We start from the raw sequence: 18235 nt of genomic DNA, 5'->3' as shown, positions 1-18235 counted from the left end.
AGGTACAAAATTGTCACCAAAGGTACAAAACTGGTCTCTTAAGGTACAAATCACAAGGATACAAATTTGTACCTTTGTACCATTGTACCCCTAAAGGTACAATTTTGTACTTTATTTTCTGAGAGTGTAAACACAATAAGTGAACACACAAACAATTTAACAGAAAAACTTAAAAGACCTTAACCACAAGACAGGGGAATACAGACTGGAATCATGACAACATCACCTGTATATTAATGGCACTTGAGCAGTATGTTTTATTTCCTGGTCATAATTTTGTAATCCTCAGTGTTGTTTGCGTCCACAGAAAAGACATATCCAAGATATCTGAAGAACTTCCTGTACTGCTGCCTGACCTGGACAAGAATGAGACGAGAAGAGCTGAGTGATTTTATGACATCAATTTAACGTCTGAAACTCATCAACATGGTGGAATTATAATAAACAGGTAAGAAAATATGTTGGGGGTTAGTTCCCCCAACGCAGGATCATAAAATCGCCTAATTAATTACAGAGGACAAAATAGAAAAAAGCTTGAGAAAGCCAGGCCTAAAAGTTTGAAGTCATTTTAAAAGCTTGGAGTTTGAAAGGATTGTCATGCAGTCAGACAGACAGATCAAATGCATATTTATATGAGAATTTCTGACAGTTGCAGTTTGAATAGTTTTGGCTAATTTGAACATTCCATCACAGGATGGAAAAGGAAAAGTAACAGATTACACAACTTCCCTTGACATTTCTCTATAAAAGACATGGATTGCCAAAATAAGAAAATATATAATATATAATAATGTAAATAACAGAACATCCATGAAAACAACTGTAATAGTCTTTCATATTCAGATTTCTCATGGATTATGATGGTAAATTGAATGATGTCTGACCTCATTATTGAGGACACAATAGACCAGGAAGATGAAGGTTCCCTGCTGGGAGTTCAAGATCAGGAAGAGGATCTCCAGCTCCCTCCTGCCATTAGTGAAGAAACCCAGAATCCAGGAGCAACCAAGAACCACAAACTGAGCCAGTGTTTTAAATACCATAATCCTGCAGAGAAACAGAGAGAGTTAATGTGTCACTATTGACTACATATATTTTTCTATGGTGTGATCAAATCATAATGTTTACTTGGTTTGTTTCATCTGTGAAACTTCAGCGTTCAGATTTTTGAGAGTTGAGTTCAGCCTGATGGTGATGCAGATGAAGAGAATCGTGTTTAACTGAAAAGTAGAAAATGAATACTTAATCACCTTGTTTTCCCTTTAATATAAATTAAAATAATGAGAAATAAGAAATGTGCTTACCGCTAGTATGACACAAACAGGACCCAGAAAACTCCAGATAAAACCTTTATCCATTTTAATCCAGCAGCTGTTTAGAGGAAAACAAAAAAATAACTAAATTAATTTGTCAAAAATACTATTTCAGGTGCTGACTTATCTTTTTAATCATGTTTGTATTTATACAGTGTATGCAAATCTGTACTGTTATCAGATAGCAGAAATGTCATAAAAGCCCCAAGCTGATTTATTTCCTTCTAATGAAATTGACTTTAAATAACACCAACTCACTGTTCGCTGCCGTAGCCTTCAGGAACAAGCCCGGCAGACACGGCCACCACAACCAGAGCAACTGTATATCCAATCACACACAGGAATCCACTGCTAAGCACCTCCCTCTTTTTGGAGCTGATCTGTGATAGGTTCTTCACACAGATGAAGAGCAGCACAGCTTCAATGAACATCCACACAAAGCCGGAGAGAAAGAGGAAGTGCAGCACACCTGATATCACGGCACACGACACCTGGAGACCAAGAGAGACGGTTATGATGATTCTCAGTGAGGCTGTGCTGAGCTGTAGGGCTCCTTCATCATTCTCACCTGATGACGGCGTATGAGTCTCAGGAACTGTTGTGTGAGCAGGAACAGAAGGTGAGCCAGCAGAAGACTGATGCAGATGTTGATTCGAGCCACATTATTCACTCCAGGACTCCACTGACAAAGGGCAAAGGTCAACAGAGCCAAACTGAAGAACACCAGCCCCACGATCACACACACCAAATTCAACATCTCCAGCAGTGAGTCGCTCTGAGAAAACATGACAGAGTACATGAGTGCCAAATCTGTGCTGTTCTTCAGTGGTCACTATAAATGTTCTCGTACCTCTGGTGGTCTGCTGGATTGCATGATAAGAGCGAATGTTGACAGATGAACACAGGAGCACACAGTGTAGCTGCTGTTGGTCTCTAAAACAGAACAGCCATCTACAATCCACTCGCTGATATTCCAGTACACACAGGACAGAGAACCGTTGGGATTGAACTTCACAGGGTAGACACAACATTGTATCAGAGAAAAAAATATTTTTCCAAGTTCCAAAACATCTTTTTCTGGGTTCACAGTAAACTTTGCTTGATCAGAACAGTGGCTGGTAGGAGTCAGATAAATTAACTCACCTTGTGTTTGAAGGTGAAGTTGACTGGTATGGTGAGATTAGTGTTGGTGGTATTGGAAAGAGTAGCTGAGATCACAGTGGACATCATGGTTTTAATCGTGTCATTTGTTGTGTTGAACAAAAAGTTAGGCTTCAGTAAATTCTCCATTGTCTTGTAGCTGATGAAAGTCAGAGCAGCTGATTCTGCGTGACAGACCAACATAAAATGAGTCACATCAATTTGAGAAAAAAAATCATTGTTTTGTTTGCATTTTCATGTGTTTTTAGAAAATGTTCATGCTTCTCACATACTTGAAGGGCTTTTCTTGGCAATCTCAAAAAGGTTAATATCCATGTGAGCTTCTTCTGTCCTGATCAAAGGGATTTCTTTTACAGATGCATTTGGTCCAACCACAAGAACTCTTACTTCTACAAGAAAGAAACAACAGATATAATCTCTTATCTGTGGGTATGCATATTGCTGATGTGTTTTACTAATTAAAGCCCTGTTACCTTTAAATATAAAAGTTCATTATTGGCATTAATGGTTCCAGGAAGAATTTTTAACATTCATGAAAACCTTTAATGGACAAAAGTTTTTTTTATATATAGTGGAGGAAAAAACGTCTTGGGTTACATATGTAACCATGGTTCGCTGAGAAACAGGGAACGAGACTCTGCGTTTGCTAACGCTATAGGGAACGTCACACGTGACCCGGTGTCTGAAAGCCAAGTATCAAAACTCCAATCCTATTGGCCGGCGACAGCCTATGACGTCATATGGCGCGACCCGGAAGTATATAAGGAGTGCCTGAAGAAACAGTCTATAGCTGTGTCCCAATTCAGGGGCCGCGCACTTCGAAGTGCATGAAAGGGGTGGGGTTTTGGAGTGGAGGGTTGCCAGGTCAACAAAACCATCCCAAAAGTAGTGTAATCACAGCACAAGTGTAAATGTATCCCAATCCCAGACATGGCAACAATGAGCCGAGCGTCGTTACATGGCTAGTGGCTGTGTGACAGACAGAGACAGTTGACGTTTATGTGTGCATTTTAAAGTTCTATGACTTTCTATTGGGTTTGGACACTGGACACAGGACACTGGACCAAAATATGTATGGTTAAACTATGTAATGTTAGTTTTATATCGTTAGCAACTAGTTAACCTTGTTTGTTTTTTTATGTTAAATTATGATAAATTTATGTTAACTGTGAAAATATATACATTCATATTTCTACATATACTCTGTATTTAAGTCTGAATTTAAAGTACAGTACTTTAGGATTTTATTCAACTGCACTCCATCTCAGTTGTTGTTTATGATGTTCAACCTAAGTTCTGTTGTAAACAGTTGTAAAGGTATTTTATGTAATGCATAGAACGATGTATTTTAATATAAAAATATTTAATTTGCATGATGAAAAAATGATTGTATATGTTGTATATGTATAATGTTTCATGTAAAATTATAAGTTGCATAAAAGAAATAAACAATGAACAGAACAATTCTTTTATTTACAGACGTGAACATGCGTAAAAAAAGAAAAAATATCGTTGGAGAAATTATAGTAATTAGAAATTACTCTGGCTCATTTACAAATAAATTACTTTACAAATATAATGTATACAACTTACGCATTTCATTTTTAACTTACATCACAAAAATAAGCTGTACAGAAATTAGGCTGTTTCATTGACAAAGTTACATTTAAATAATATTGATATCGACACATTTTAATGTGCCCATTTTATGCACTGTATTCTGTTCTTGAGAAAAGTGGGGGGAAAGCAACCTTTGAAGTGCGATTCACCGCGGCGCGAGGAGGGATGACGTAATTCGAGAGCGACTTCAAGTGCACCCTCTCCATTTCCCAGTTGAATGAAGCGCCGATTTCAAGAAACTTCGTGGTCTACACTATCCAACAATTCATTGCACGCCAGTGACGACAGGAGTTCTGTGTGAATTCATATAAATGTAAGCAATGCCCTGTGTTCACCAATATCTAAATCAAACTGTAATATCTGTTTTTCATAAATACAATATTTGTCTCTGAGATGGAGTGCAGTTGAATAAAATCATAAAGTACTGTACTTTAAATTCAGACTTAAATACAGAATAAATGTAGACATATGAATGTATATATTTTCACAGATAACATAAATTTAACATAATTTAATATAAAAAAACAAACAAGGTTAACTATTGCTACGGTTAACATTACATAGTTTAACCATACATTTTTTGTTCCAGTGTCCAGTCGTCGCCGGCAGTGAAGCATGTCAAAACCCAATAGAAAGTCATAGAACTTTAAAATGCACACATAAACGTCAACTGTCAGCTGTCTGTCACACAGCCGCTAGCCATGTAACAACGCTCGGCTCATTGTTGCCATGTCTGGTATTGGGATACTTTTACGCTTGTGCTGTGATTACACTACTTTTGGGATGGTTTTGTTGCGCAGATCTGGCAACCCTCCACTCCAAAACCCCACCCCTTTCATGCACTTCGAAGTGCGTGGCCCCTGAATTGGGACACAGATAGTATCTTATCGTCTTGAAGGACTGTTCAGCAGGCAGCCCGAAGCATGGCATGAAAACGCAGAGTCTCGTTCCCTGTTTCTCAGGGAACCATGGTTACATACGTAACCTGAGACGAAAGGGAACTTGCTCTGCGTTTGCTAACGCTATGGGGAACGATATACCCACGCCGCCATGCTTAAGGAGAGTGCATGCCAAAAATATGGCTGAGACAAATGTCAAGCAGTTTCGAAGGAAATGCCAGCAACTAACCCTCGGGTCACACAAGGCTGTCAGTGACAGCATTCCCTACGGCCAACAGCCCAAGCTGAGCCTAAAAGAGGCCTTCAGTAGAAAAGCCTACCAAGGTTTTGTGTAGTTACACAAAGTCATTACACAAAGCTTAGTAACTGTAAGTGCCCACAAAACAGTCCATCCAATACAATCCAATGAGCAGTGTACTCGGTAAAAGCACCTTTTTACTCTCTAAAGCGAGAGGAGTACAACATACGCCAACACGCGCTAAGGAAGGCCCCCCGGGTCCTATAACCTCAGCCAGACATGTGGCATCAGCTTGTGGCAGTGTTCTCAAGCCCCAGGCGGGATAAATAACCGGCCTTCCAAGGAGGTTAATAAGTCACCTGGGAGCCACCTGGCCAACCAGCAGCATAATATAACAAAATGCCAGCATGTCCCAAAGCAGGCCCAGATGGCCTACCTGTCACACGTGGCACCAGCTGGTGGCCACTAAAGTTCTAGGCGCAAAATAGAACCAGGTTACTAATGAGGTAACTACTTAGCTCAACTAGAGCTAAAGGAGAGACCATGCTCAAAGAAACAAATGCAGAAAAACCAAACAACAGAACGGTTTAATACAAGAGCTCACCCTGAGAGGCAAGCCACACAGAAACGTATTCAATAAAAGCAAACTTTACTCTCGAAAGTGAGAGAAGTCCACAACCGAACTCCAACATGATACACAGGAGGCCTGTAAGGGCTACGACTTGTAAATACGTGGCATCAGCTAGTGGCAATCACGACCCATCCATGGTGATGAGTCACATAGAAACCAACACAAAACTGTGCCAACATGCAATCTGAAAGGAGGCCTTGGTGGGGCCTTAAACTCCAATAGCACATGGCATCAGCCAGTGGTAGTTTCATGACCAAACCAGCCAGCAGGCCAGGTACTCAGTAAAACCACCTTAACTCTTAAACAAGAGGAGTACATACTCTGCCGCAGTACTCTACGAGAGGCCTGACCTAGGGCCTACTCTTACAGAGGTGGGTGTGGCCAATGGCGGTAACGAGTCATACAAGACCAACACAAACTGTGCCAACATGTAATCTGAAAAAGGAGGCTTGGCAGGGCCTACTACTTTTAGCAAACACGTAGCGCCAGCTAGTGGTCTTAAAAGGGAACCAAGCTCAAAGGGGACCAGCTCTAGACCCAACAAACAGTTGTGGGTAACTAGCTTGACACAACCTGAGCTAAGTCTACACATTCCAACAGGCAATGTACCATAACTCACATAATTACAGGGTACAATGAAATGCTAACACGGTCTAAGGGAGGCCAACAAGGCTTACAACCTCAAACGGACACGAGCATAAACCTGTGGCAGTGCTAACGTATGTGAGCAAAACTCATGACCATACACCAACAGTGCCTGTAAACACAAGCTGCATCTAGAAGGAGGCTAAACAACAAAGAGCCAACAACTTCTACAGTCATATGTGTGAAACACATAAACCCTAGCCGAGAGGACAAAAAACACCACATCCTTAAATAGAGGCTAACAACAGCCTACTATTATGAGAACAGGTGCTAACCTGTGGCAGCACTAGAGTAAAGCTCACATACATGTAGGGCAAAAGCTTAGAACCCAAAGCAAACGAATGCTTTGTGAATACATGCCATCTGTTGAAGAGGATAAATGTTGTCACCAAACAGAAATTATAGATCTATACTGAGCCCTAGAGGACGGAAGCTAAAAGCTAGCACCGTAGCTCAAACTTGAATGAAATTCAAGGGGCTCAGGGGACACAAGGGCCTACCACCTGAGAGACAGCACCAAGGAGGCTAATAACAGCCTGCTACCTTAGCTGTTAACCTCAGCCATTGTACCTACATAAACAAGGGGAAAATGGGCATACGGCCTAACAACTCCCTAAGGAGGAGGCCAGAAGTAGGAACTATACAACCTAACAAGGGACAGTAATACAAAGGGTGGTTTATAACAATAAACACCTAAACCTTGTCCTAGCCTGGGCCGCTAAGCTGTGGGCCTACGGGGCCACACGCATTGCAGCACCTGGGCTTCACCTCTGAATCTCCATAGATAGGAGGAAATAAAGTTAAGCTCAACAAGCAAATAATGTCAGGCAGCCGATTAAGGCCGACATAAACATAGACACTAACTGCAGTGATGAGTGCTAACTCAAACTACTCTAGCAAACAGCAGATGAAAAGCTACTCTACACAACAGGTGGCTAAGTGGCGGCCATTTTGTGGCCTGCACAATACATCGTTCTAGCCAACCTATCAAACTCCAGTTTTCCCCAAAATCCCCCTTTTTTTTTTTTTTTTTACATACTCAGGAAAAACTATACAGGAACACAAGGTCATCATATTTAGAAATGAGAGCTTTAGCGGAAGTTCTACCCGGAAGACTCTAATGCATGTCATTGCTCATTATCTAACCAATCATTACACGTCATCTGAGTATATAAGTTCTGTTCCCACCCACTATTGTGTTCACAGATGCCATCGCCGGCGTTCACCCCCATCCTCCCCACCACCACCAGATCGGTCCCTGTCCATACATCGGGGGTAGGCTCCGCCCCTGCCTTCATCTTAATGCAGGATCTGCAAATGTCTGCTACCCTCTGGATTGTACTATGGACGGGGCCTACGCCAAAGAACCATTTATCTTTGATATTTACATACAAACTTTTGAATAAATGGTATTCAAGCGTTTCTTCACTTCCCGAGTCTTTCTGGTAGAAATATAAATATAGACCCAGTTCACTTTCCTGCGGCTCAAAGACCAAAGACTACTCCTTCCAATTTCTTTGACAAGGAAGGATGGAATCTAGGGTTCTTTAAAGCCTAAAAGAGCCTCTTACACTATCAAGCCAAAAGGCAGGCCTTTAGAAAAATATTATCAAAGGCCCAGCCGTCAGCCTGACTGTTAAAGAAGCACCTGAGTATGTAAAATGAAACCAAAACTAACTACATGCTCAGAAAAAACTATACAGGAAAAACAAGGTCTTATTTTAAAAAATAAAAAATAGACCCAGCTTACCTTCCTGTGGCTCAAAATCCGAAGATTCCTCATACTCCTTTTCCTCTACATGAAAGGATAGAATCCAGGGTTCTTTTAAGCCTAAAAGATCCTCTCACTATCAAACTGGAAAAGCAGGCCGACAGAAATAATCACTATTATCCACTACCACTATCACCACTTAAGCTAAATTAATCATTCTCGCGTTTTGGTTATTGACATTTTAATCAAGCTATTTATCTGGTCAGGCAAGTAAAATTCTCTTTTACATCAAAAATCCATTTGTCCCGCAGTCCCGAACAAGCATATGTCGAGCCCTGGTAAGCCTATGTGCCGGGGCCTCAGCCCCGGTCGGCCCCGGCCCAATTTAACCCCTACCTATATATATAAATACACACATATATATATATATATATATATATATATATATATATATATATATATATATATATATATATATATACACATATATATATACACACACATATATATACACACATATATATATAGGAGGTGGAAGAAGAAGAGGAGAGGGTAGATATAAATTGCCCTTTTACAGCTGGGGGATCGATTACAAATGCAACGGTGTTTACAATCGATCACCCATCTCACTCTCGCTTCTTCCCCCTCCCGTCTGTCTGGGCTCAGATACAAATCTGAATGGCTAGGGCTTTTTTTATGCCCTCCCGATCTCAAATGCGGAGATCAGGAAGGAATGGAAAAGCTTATGGGAGCTGCGGCGTTCATGGACAGAAAGGAACCGCTCGTCGAGCCATCCGCGTGCGGCCCCTTTCTTAACGTGCCCTTGCGGCAGCCGCAGCCTGCCAGAAGCACATCTCAAAAACACCGCATACACAGCAGCCATAGGAGCGCTTGCTGCCGGACGCGATGACGTCCAACACGCATCGTCATCCAACAACTCATCCTTGTCAGCCCCAGGGAAGCCGAGAGAGAATACAACTCTCAAACTTCCCAACGAGCTCACCTGCGAGCCCTATGATCGCAGCCGCCGCTTTGCCTCAGCACAGATGCGGACACCTCTTCCCTCTGGAAGAGTGCCAAACGAGAACGGAGCGTCTTGATAGGGAGACGCTCACAGTAAATAACAGAAAACACACTGACAGCGCCCTCAAGCACTGTCTATGTGCGCTCCTCTCCCAGACAGAAAACGCCCAGAAATGTGTATATCAAGTGTCAAAACTCTCTTGAAACATTTGTAAGGCATATTATAGATTCCCTTACCGGAGTCGATACAATCGCGATCAGACAGAACAGAACCGAAAAACGAGAAGATGCTAACTGTTTCTTCAGGCACTCCTTATATACTTCCGTGTCGCACCATATGACGTCATAGGCTGTCGCTGGCCAATAGGATTGGAGTTTTGATCCTTGGCTTTCAGACACCGGGTCAAGTGTGAGGTTCCCCATAGCGTTAGCAAATGCAGAGCGAGTTCCCTTTCGAAAGGGAACGTTCTTTAGATTTCAACCAATTATGAAAGAAAACCATTCAGAAAGAGCTGGGCTTCTCCAGAAGAACATATTTGACAATGATTTAGGGATGTCCAGATCCGATCACGTGATCGGAAATCGGGCCCGATCACGTGGTTTCAGACTCGATCGGAATCGGACGTTACCTCCCGATCAGGACTCGGATATATATGTATTAGGGGTGCAACGGTTCTCGGTAAAAAATCGAACCGTACGGTTCTCCACTTACGGTTCGGTACGCACTTGCACCGCGGTCCATCTCGAATGACGATGCATCTATTGGTTAATATGGTTTGTTTAAAATAGCAACGTGGAAAACAGACAGACAGAGTTCAGATAATGTATGTTTCAGTCGATGGATGCGCAAAACTTTACAACAACAATAATCAGAAAGCGTGGACAAAACAGTTAACGTTACTCTTTTTAAACTGTTAACTGCGAGTGCCGTCTGCTCTAATGTCCAGTCATTTACGCCGTCATCGCCATTGATAGCGCGAGCGCAGGTGAGACCTGAACAGCACAAGTTGCTATCTGTGTTTAAACTAAACTCATTTAAGCCTTGCTGATTTAAACCTTCAGGAACAAAACGAGAGCTCGCGCGCTGTGAGAAGATTTGTGTGCACTCATCCGAAACGCGCACACGCTTATTTCAGTCAGCGCGCAAATACTGAGTTCTCTTTCAAGTCTTGCGCTTCAGCGGACAAATTCATACAAAAATTATGTCAGCATGCCCGTCTTAGCGAGTATCCTAGCAAACATAGTCGGTTATGTCTTAAGTGAACGTATATTAGTCGAGAAAGAAAGGCACATGTGTAACAGTATATGTACTGGATCGTGCATGTCTTATAGGGAAAAAAACTATTCCTGCTGCCTGTTTTTAATGTTAAATCAAACAACAAATAACAAAGAAATCACTCACTGCTCTTGACTGAATAGTTTTTGTAACTTCAATAATGATTAATCTTTATTTATTTTATACAGTAAAGATAATATGCAGTGTTATTTTATATTTGATTACTTTATCCATTTTCTGTACGTGAAAACTACTGTTAGATACCTGAAAAACCTGAAAAGCACTGTTCCTGGATCCTGGATCTGTTTTTTCGCTCTTCTTTATTCTTTTTTATGTATTATAGAAGTATCGGATCGGGACTCGGTATCGGTAGATACTCAAAATCAAATGACTCGGACTCGGACTCGAGGGCAAAAAAACGTGATCGGGACATCCCTACAATGATTCACACCCTACACTGCTTTGTTTCTGAAATGTGTCAAACACACAAGTACAAACAGGGACGTAAACAAGGCTCTTTACCTGTATTGTTGAGACTAATATTCTGCAAGTTTTGTGTTTCTGTTGGCTTCACCAGTGCAGACACCAGGCTTTCAAAGGCGTTCAGATAAGTGTTTCCATATGACACTAATGTATCTTTATCTTCAGCGCTGGCCAAGTTTGAAACCTTTATCTGGGCAGCATCAACAACCTTCAAATAGTTTTCTGCCACCTAATCAAACACCAAAGAGATACTCCTGTAGAATGCAAATGATTTCTATGGAAAAAAGAGTGTAATAGCAAATCTATGGGTCATTCTCAAAATAAAGTGACAAACCCGTTCCTTGACTTTTGAGTGATGGAAAAATTTTCAAATAATCAAGAAACTCCATATAATTTTATTACATAAAAGTTTAAAAATAACATGAAATAGTTTGACTCTATATTTTTTGTACTTTTGTAATTATTTAAGTCAAGTATTGCACTTTTTTTTCAAACGTGTCATTATTAGCTATGTTTCCATCCACCTATTTTAAGCACATTTTGGGATATCGCATTAAAAAATATTGGATGGAAATGCCAAGATGTGCATACATATAAAAATAAATAAATAAATGCACAAAAAACATATGCACTCATTTGAGTCAGATAATTATTTTATCCAATAAGAAAACATGCACATAAACTATAATAGAAACACATTTACTGAAAAAAAATTCCTCGATGCACATCAAAAAAGTCTGATTGCACAACATAATTGGACCAACCAGCAGACCGATCTCATTGCACAGCATCTGAAATGTGGTTTTGGTCATTCTAAAAAGCCTGAGCCAAAGTCTGTCATCAAACTGGTTCGGTATAATTTAGGGATGTAATGATATCAAAATCTCAAAATACAATAAAATCTCAATATAAAGTCCTCGATATGATATTTATTGTGATATATTAAAAAAAAAAAAAAAAACTTTGTCAGTTTGAAACAGGAGCTTTAGTGTCTTCATAATAAGGAAAAAATATTAAACAACCAATAAAAAAAAGGAAAAATGTACAATACTCAACTCTTTTTTGTGTTTATTATACTTGTAAAAGTAGTTTAACAGACTGCTAATCTCAACAAATTCACTAAAACTTTACAATTAAGGTTCATTAGTAAACATTAGTTAACTGCATTAACTAATAATGAATTGCATTTATACAGCATTCATTCATCTTTTTTTTAATTTCAACATTTACTAATACATCATTAAATCAAGAGTTGTATTTGTTAACATCAGTGTTGGGGGTAACGCATTACAAGTAACTTGAGTTACGTAATCAGATTACTTTTTCAAGTAACTAGTAAAGTAACGCATTACTTTTTCAATTTACCCCAAAATATCTAAGTTACTTTTTCAAATAAGTAACGCAAGTTACTTTTTCACATTTATTGACTGACATGTCCCCATGTTGAGAGGAATAAAGTGCAGAGGTGTTGTGTGCGCTGTGTAAGCAATGATGGTTATTGTAGTTGCATTTACTCTTCTCACTTGCATGAAAACAATCAGTATTCCTCAAAATGAATAAAAACAGTGAAATGCAATCTCAGAATTTTTGCAAACCTGTAATAATTAACTGTATTAAATTACACAAATATACTTTATGTATTTATTCTCAATTATTAACCAATGTCTTTGCTGCTGACCTTCAATATACCTAATTCAACCATACTAATAAGCAAAAAATACTTTAGATTAGATTTAGAAATAAGAACTAGAACTTCCTTCTGTATCCTATTCTTCTTTAATCCAGAATGGCAGCACAGCTGAAAGGTTTGTTTGAGCTACGCCCCCTACTGTACAGGTGTAAATATGCATTTCTTTAGCCTGAGGCTTATTCATTTCACTTTTGGTGTGAAAGGGCCTTTTTGCCAAAAATATAACTTTTTTTCCCCAGTGAGAAAAAGTAACGCAAAAGTAATGTAACGCATTACTTTTCATAAAAAGTAACGAAGTAATGCAATTAGTTACTTTTTTAGGGAGTAACGCAATATTGTAATGCATTACTTTTAAAAGTAACTTTCCCCAACACTGGTTAACATTATTTAATGCACTAAACTAACATGAACAATATGAACAACTGTATTTTTATTAACATTAATAAAGATGAACAATTTTTATTGCTCATAATTAGTACATGTTAGTTAGAGGAACACACTCCACTTTTTTGAAAATAGGCTCATTTTCTAACTTCCCTAGAGCTAAACAGTTGATTTTTACCATTTTCGAATCCATTTAGCCAATCTCTGGGTCTGGCCAATCTCACAATTTCATTTTTGTCAAAGGTTTAATATAGCCTACATGGGCAAACTGTTGTCATTTAATAAATAGAGAATGAAATCAAGAATGCGATTTTTTAAAGATTAATTGTGCAGCTTTGTGCACCTCTCTCTCTCTCTGCATTGATATCTGACGCATATGGGTAGCGCGAGGGCTTTTCAGTGGTTTAACTGTTGTAATATTCATGAGGTGAGAAGTCTATATTAAAGGATACGCAAGTTAACACAAACTTACATTTTGTAATTTATTATATATGAAAAGTATTATATACAGTGGCTTCTCCTATTGCAGCATCTTCAATTTTTCTTATATATTTCTTATATTTAGTGCCAATTTATCAGGAAGTGACTTCCTTTTGTTCTCTTCAGCTCACTGGAAGGAAACTCTTCATGCTTTATTCACAAATGTTGTATGCATTATTCCAGTGTTACGCATAAGTTAAATTTGCAATTTGGATGGAAACATAGCTATCTGTGTTACATTGTGTAAGGTTTGTGTAAAAGGTTTTCATAAAAAAATATATATATATATATATATATATATATATATATATATATATATATATATATATATATATATATATATATATATAGGCCTGGTTTCACAGACAGGGCTTAGATTAAGCCAGGATTAGGCTTTAGTTCAATTAGGACATATAAGTAGCTTTTATGAACATGTTTTGAATTGAGCTGAATTCAAACCATTTTGTAATTCGGAAAAAAATATTTTTTTGAGAATGACCCTTGGTTCAGTTCCAAGAAACATTACTTACTTCAGGAGTCATTTGACTTGTCATATTGGCAATCTGTTCAACAAGATTCATGATGCCTTCTGCACTTAACTGATGCAGAAAACAAATAAACAAAAACAAACAGATGAAAGAAAACAATTATTTTTTCATATAATAGTAAATATTAATTATATAGTGTATAATATGTAATTTATAGACCATCTTTTAGAAGCTCGTTCTCACATACCGATTCCAATTTGCTTTGAGTTGTATCTGGAAGGAAAGAAATGGGATGAATTTGAATACAAAACAGCATATGACACACAAAGGACAGTGCTGTACACACCTCCCAGGCAGTAGCAGGAGTGAGAACTTGCATTGCAGTTACAGACATCTGGAGAAACATAGTTGCAGTCGCTGCTGCAGTTGTAGGGTCCGATCTTGCAGGAGCAGCCGGCACTCTGAGAGCTGCAGGAATACGCTGTGCAAAAGTAATTGTGTCCACCACAATCCAAATAACTGGAAGCATTTGCGCAGTGGCTTGTGTTCACCAGAGGAGAGCAGTACCAGTTTCCTTGAGATTTTTTGACCACAATGTTACTTGTGATTATCAGCAGCAGCAGCGCTAGAGAGATAAATCCATCAGTTACTGTATAAATCTGTATAACCACAGTGCATATTTGATTACTACACTCTAAGAAGAAATGTGTAGAAAAATGACACATATTATGTGTAACACTCTAGTTTACACATTTTGTGTCCATATTGCATAAAAATGTGTTGGAAGAATTCAGTTGTTTTACACATATTATGTGAAGTTTTAAAATAATCACAACCTGTGTATTTGTTCACAGCATCAAAAATTCAATCTGTGCAGCCAAGAACTCCTGTAATGTGTTGATATTGCACATTTACACAACTTTGTGTTCATTTCAGAGGTGAAGATCAGACCTCCAAAACCAAGACCATTCAAGACCAGAGGTTTTTGTTGAAACCAGACCTTCCAAGACCAAAACAAGACCATTCAATCAAGATATTTCATTAATCATGTGACTATTCAATATTAATGATGAACACCTGATGTTAACAAGCAGCATCACCAAAGCAGAAAATCACAATTTTTAAGTCTCCATCATGGACATCAGGGTTTGCTTTAGTTGGGCTCTTGACCCTTGACTTTTTAATATTAGATTTTGTTTGAGCTGATGTAACTGAGTTATAAGCCAGACACGCAAAGAGAAAAGATGATTTACATTATTGATTACAGCAGCACTGTGATTCTACAGCAGAAGATCAGCTTTTTCAATATAATCCAAAGGATTTCACAAAAGTTGTTCTGATAATTTAAAAAACAAAAACCTCATTTAGGCACACACAGACATCAAGAATCAGCCTGTGAATCTCAACAACGGTGACAAGCAACATATTCTGATCAACAGATCAACTCTAAACATTAGAAAACAAGCTACTAAAAAGCCACATAAACAGAACAAAATAAAATAGTGACAATAAAGGAAATTACTAAGAATATTCAGATCATAATTTATTCATGCAGCAATGCATGATGGGAGCCATGGATGAATTTTGATTGGTGGCTCCCAGAATGCACTGCAACATGCTTTATTATTCTCACCACTGTTGAGATTCACAGGCTAAAGGCCTTTGCACACTGAGTCCGAAATTTTCGCATGCGTTTTTTTTCGTATTAGTAATCCTAAAAAATCGTCATGCACAGAGACCTTGCACACTGAGTCCGATTGCATAAAAATCGATTTGCAGAAAATCGAACCTGATCCGAATATTTTTTAACGTGCGAAAGTTTTGCATGCAAATTTCGGACTCAGTGTGCAAAGGCCTTGATTCTTGATAGAACCACAGTGCTGCTGTAATCAATAATGTAAATCTAACTCAGAGATTGGGCTCTAAATGAGTTCAGTGATTCAGATCAAATAATGATTATGTGAAAATATAACCAACACCACCTGATCATTTTTTCTCTTTGCTTGTCTGGCTGTTATAACTCAGTTACAACAGCCCAAACAAAATCTAATATTAAAAAGTCAAGGGACAAGAGCCCAACTAAAGCAAACACTCATCTCCATGATGTTGTTTGTGATTTTCTTTGGTGATTCTGCTTGTTAACATCAGATCACCTTCCTGACACATTTACTGTGTTAAAATCATCACGCAAAGAATGTGTCAAAATTAACAAAATGAGTGTTGTCCCAAAACACAAGCACTGATGTGTAAGTGATGTTTTTTGACTGGACTTGACAAATAGTCCATGGCAATTTTTGTCTTCATGTTCAGAAGTAGCACAGGTGTTTTATTTGTTGTTGTTTTCCTCTTTCCTTCAATGATTCTGTCTGTTAACAGCAGGTACTGTAAACAAGTACTTGATTAACTTCCCTCTTGAATGGACTTGGTCTCGGTCTTGGAGGGTCTGGTCTTGACTACACCTCTGGTTAACCTTCCTGACACATTCACTGTGTTAAAATCATTGACTCAATGAATGTGTCAGAATTAACACAACAAGGGTTGTGCCTAAACTCACACACTGATGTGTACGAATTTAACACATTTTGAGTCAGTTTTAACACATCCTTTCTAAGAGTGTAGAGAGAGAAAAAAATTATTGGATAGTGTTTTTTCCTCCTGGAAAGTCAAGTATTTGTGTAAACCCCATGGAGAATAACAGCTGCTAGAGAGCACACATTTGATAAGACTATGCCTAATGAGTTGTTTGTTGCACTTTCTAATATAGTAAATCTAAGGGCAATATACAATAAACATTATTTGCAATTTTTTTAAAGATTCATTTAAGGCATTTTTGCCAGGATTCAAACAAACTGCCCAAGACGCAACTGCTTTATCTGACCAATGAAACTGTCGGCTTCAAAAATTTGCATTACTTCTTTTGAAAACTAGTTTTGCTCATTCACTTTTAAATGAACATTTGTATTTGAGCTAAGATAGCGGGTACTCACCTGTCAAATGAAGGATTATTTTCATTGTAATCCGAAAGCGATTTACATTGATAATGCTCTAAAAAGAAATAATGTCCACTGTCAACCTCTGAACAGTAAACTGATCACTGCGGCCTCCGACACAAAGCCTTCACTTATACAAAAACTGTGGCTTTTAACGCTGGGCGTTAGTCAAACATCATTTACATAATTTCAGGAATATTCTGACCATCTTTCGAGCATCATTTGCAAGCCAATAAAGGGATGTGTTGTTTGTTGAAAAGAAGTATTCAAATGCTCCAGTGTACAAAAATGTCTTGTGTACAACCAGTACAACTAGAGTAAAATATCCAATATTTCAACATCTCACTCGGTTAAAGGGGACATTGGATTCAAAATTCACTTTCACATGGTGTTTGGACATAAATGTTTGTTGCAGTGTCTCTACACAACCACCCTATAATGATAAAAATCCACCCAGTGTTTTTCTTTTTTTCATCCGCACAAATCATAAGCACTTTGTCAGAACATAAACATGTTAGGGGCCAGTGAGTTCCACCAATGTTCTGGCAGCCCATGGTTTGCAGTAAATTATTTGAGAAGTGTTACTGATCTGTACTGCATGTGCCCAACTGGCTTACTAACGCTCACATGAAAGCCACAGAGAACAGGTTCTTTTCTTTCAGACTGATCTAAGATCAAACTACCTGGCTTAAATGTGATCCACAACAACTGACAACCACCACTGGTTCCTTATCTGCATGAGAGTTAATAATACCAATATGCTCATCAGAGGATGTGGTCATTATGTTTATCAGTATGTACATGGAAATGCTTGAGAGGTTAAACCACACACACATACACATACATTCAAATTAGAGTTTCTCAGAATGACACAAAGCCCGAATGTCATGTGACTACTGGCTACGGAGCTGCATGAAAATGACAACACTGAAGCTGATGGCCTAGCAAGAACACAAACCCAAGCTGTGACCTCAAATGCAACAGACAGGAAGGAAAAGAAGTCAATTTCTCACCGTTATGAGCCTCCAAAACATCTATAATAAAATGAAATGTTTGCAAAACATGTTGCCAAACTTAGATATTTTTGAACGGCTGTCAATAGATAAAGATGTTCTTTGCAGTCAGATGGTGTAGTTATGAAATCCACCGCCAGAGAAAAAAGGGACCAAGCTGACATTAGTTTTACTCTTACATGCAAGTACT

General features: G+C 38.6%; 1 protein-coding gene across 1 annotated transcript; it reads right to left on the bottom strand.

The window, feature by feature from the left end:
• Window positions 1–115: 115 nt before the first annotated feature.
• On the bottom strand, window positions 116–18218 carry adgre9 (adhesion G protein-coupled receptor E9). Its single transcript, XM_048195866.1, has 14 exons — window positions 17030–18218; window positions 14389–14667; window positions 14290–14315; window positions 14085–14153; window positions 11040–11229; window positions 2747–2863; window positions 2457–2638; window positions 2164–2322; window positions 1882–2088; window positions 1572–1804; window positions 1305–1371; window positions 1129–1220; window positions 885–1047; window positions 116–356 (listed from the first exon to the last, which is right to left on the bottom strand). Exons 1-14 carry the CDS (start codon window positions 17052–17054, stop codon window positions 258–260), a joined length of 1908 nt encoding a protein of 635 aa, XP_048051823.1. The 5' UTR covers window positions 17055–18218; the 3' UTR covers window positions 116–257.
• Window positions 18219–18235: the final 17 nt, after the last annotated feature.

Source organism: Megalobrama amblycephala, linkage group LG7 (assembly GCF_018812025.1).
Source record: "Megalobrama amblycephala isolate DHTTF-2021 linkage group LG7, ASM1881202v1, whole genome shotgun sequence".
Classification (NCBI taxonomy): domain Eukaryota; kingdom Metazoa; phylum Chordata; class Actinopteri; order Cypriniformes; family Xenocyprididae; genus Megalobrama; species Megalobrama amblycephala.
The sequence above is the reverse complement of the archived record's forward strand: the minus strand, read 5'-3'. Positions and strand labels throughout refer to the sequence as shown.

What these genes read in the sequence shown, in the direction of transcription:
- adgre9 (XM_048195866.1), bottom strand. Translation starts at nt 17,054, where the DNA reads ATGAAAATAATCCTTCATTTGACAG. An exon ending in CTCCTGCTACTGCCTGGGAG is followed by an intron (nt 14,316 to 14,388) that starts GTGTGTACAGCA and finishes CTTTCCTTCCAG; the next exon opens with ATACAACTCAAAGCAAATTG. An exon ending in GAAGGCTACGGCAGCGAACA is followed by an intron (nt 1,372 to 1,571) that starts GTGAGTTGGTGT and finishes TCCTCTAAACAG; the next exon opens with CTGCTGGATTAAAATGGATA.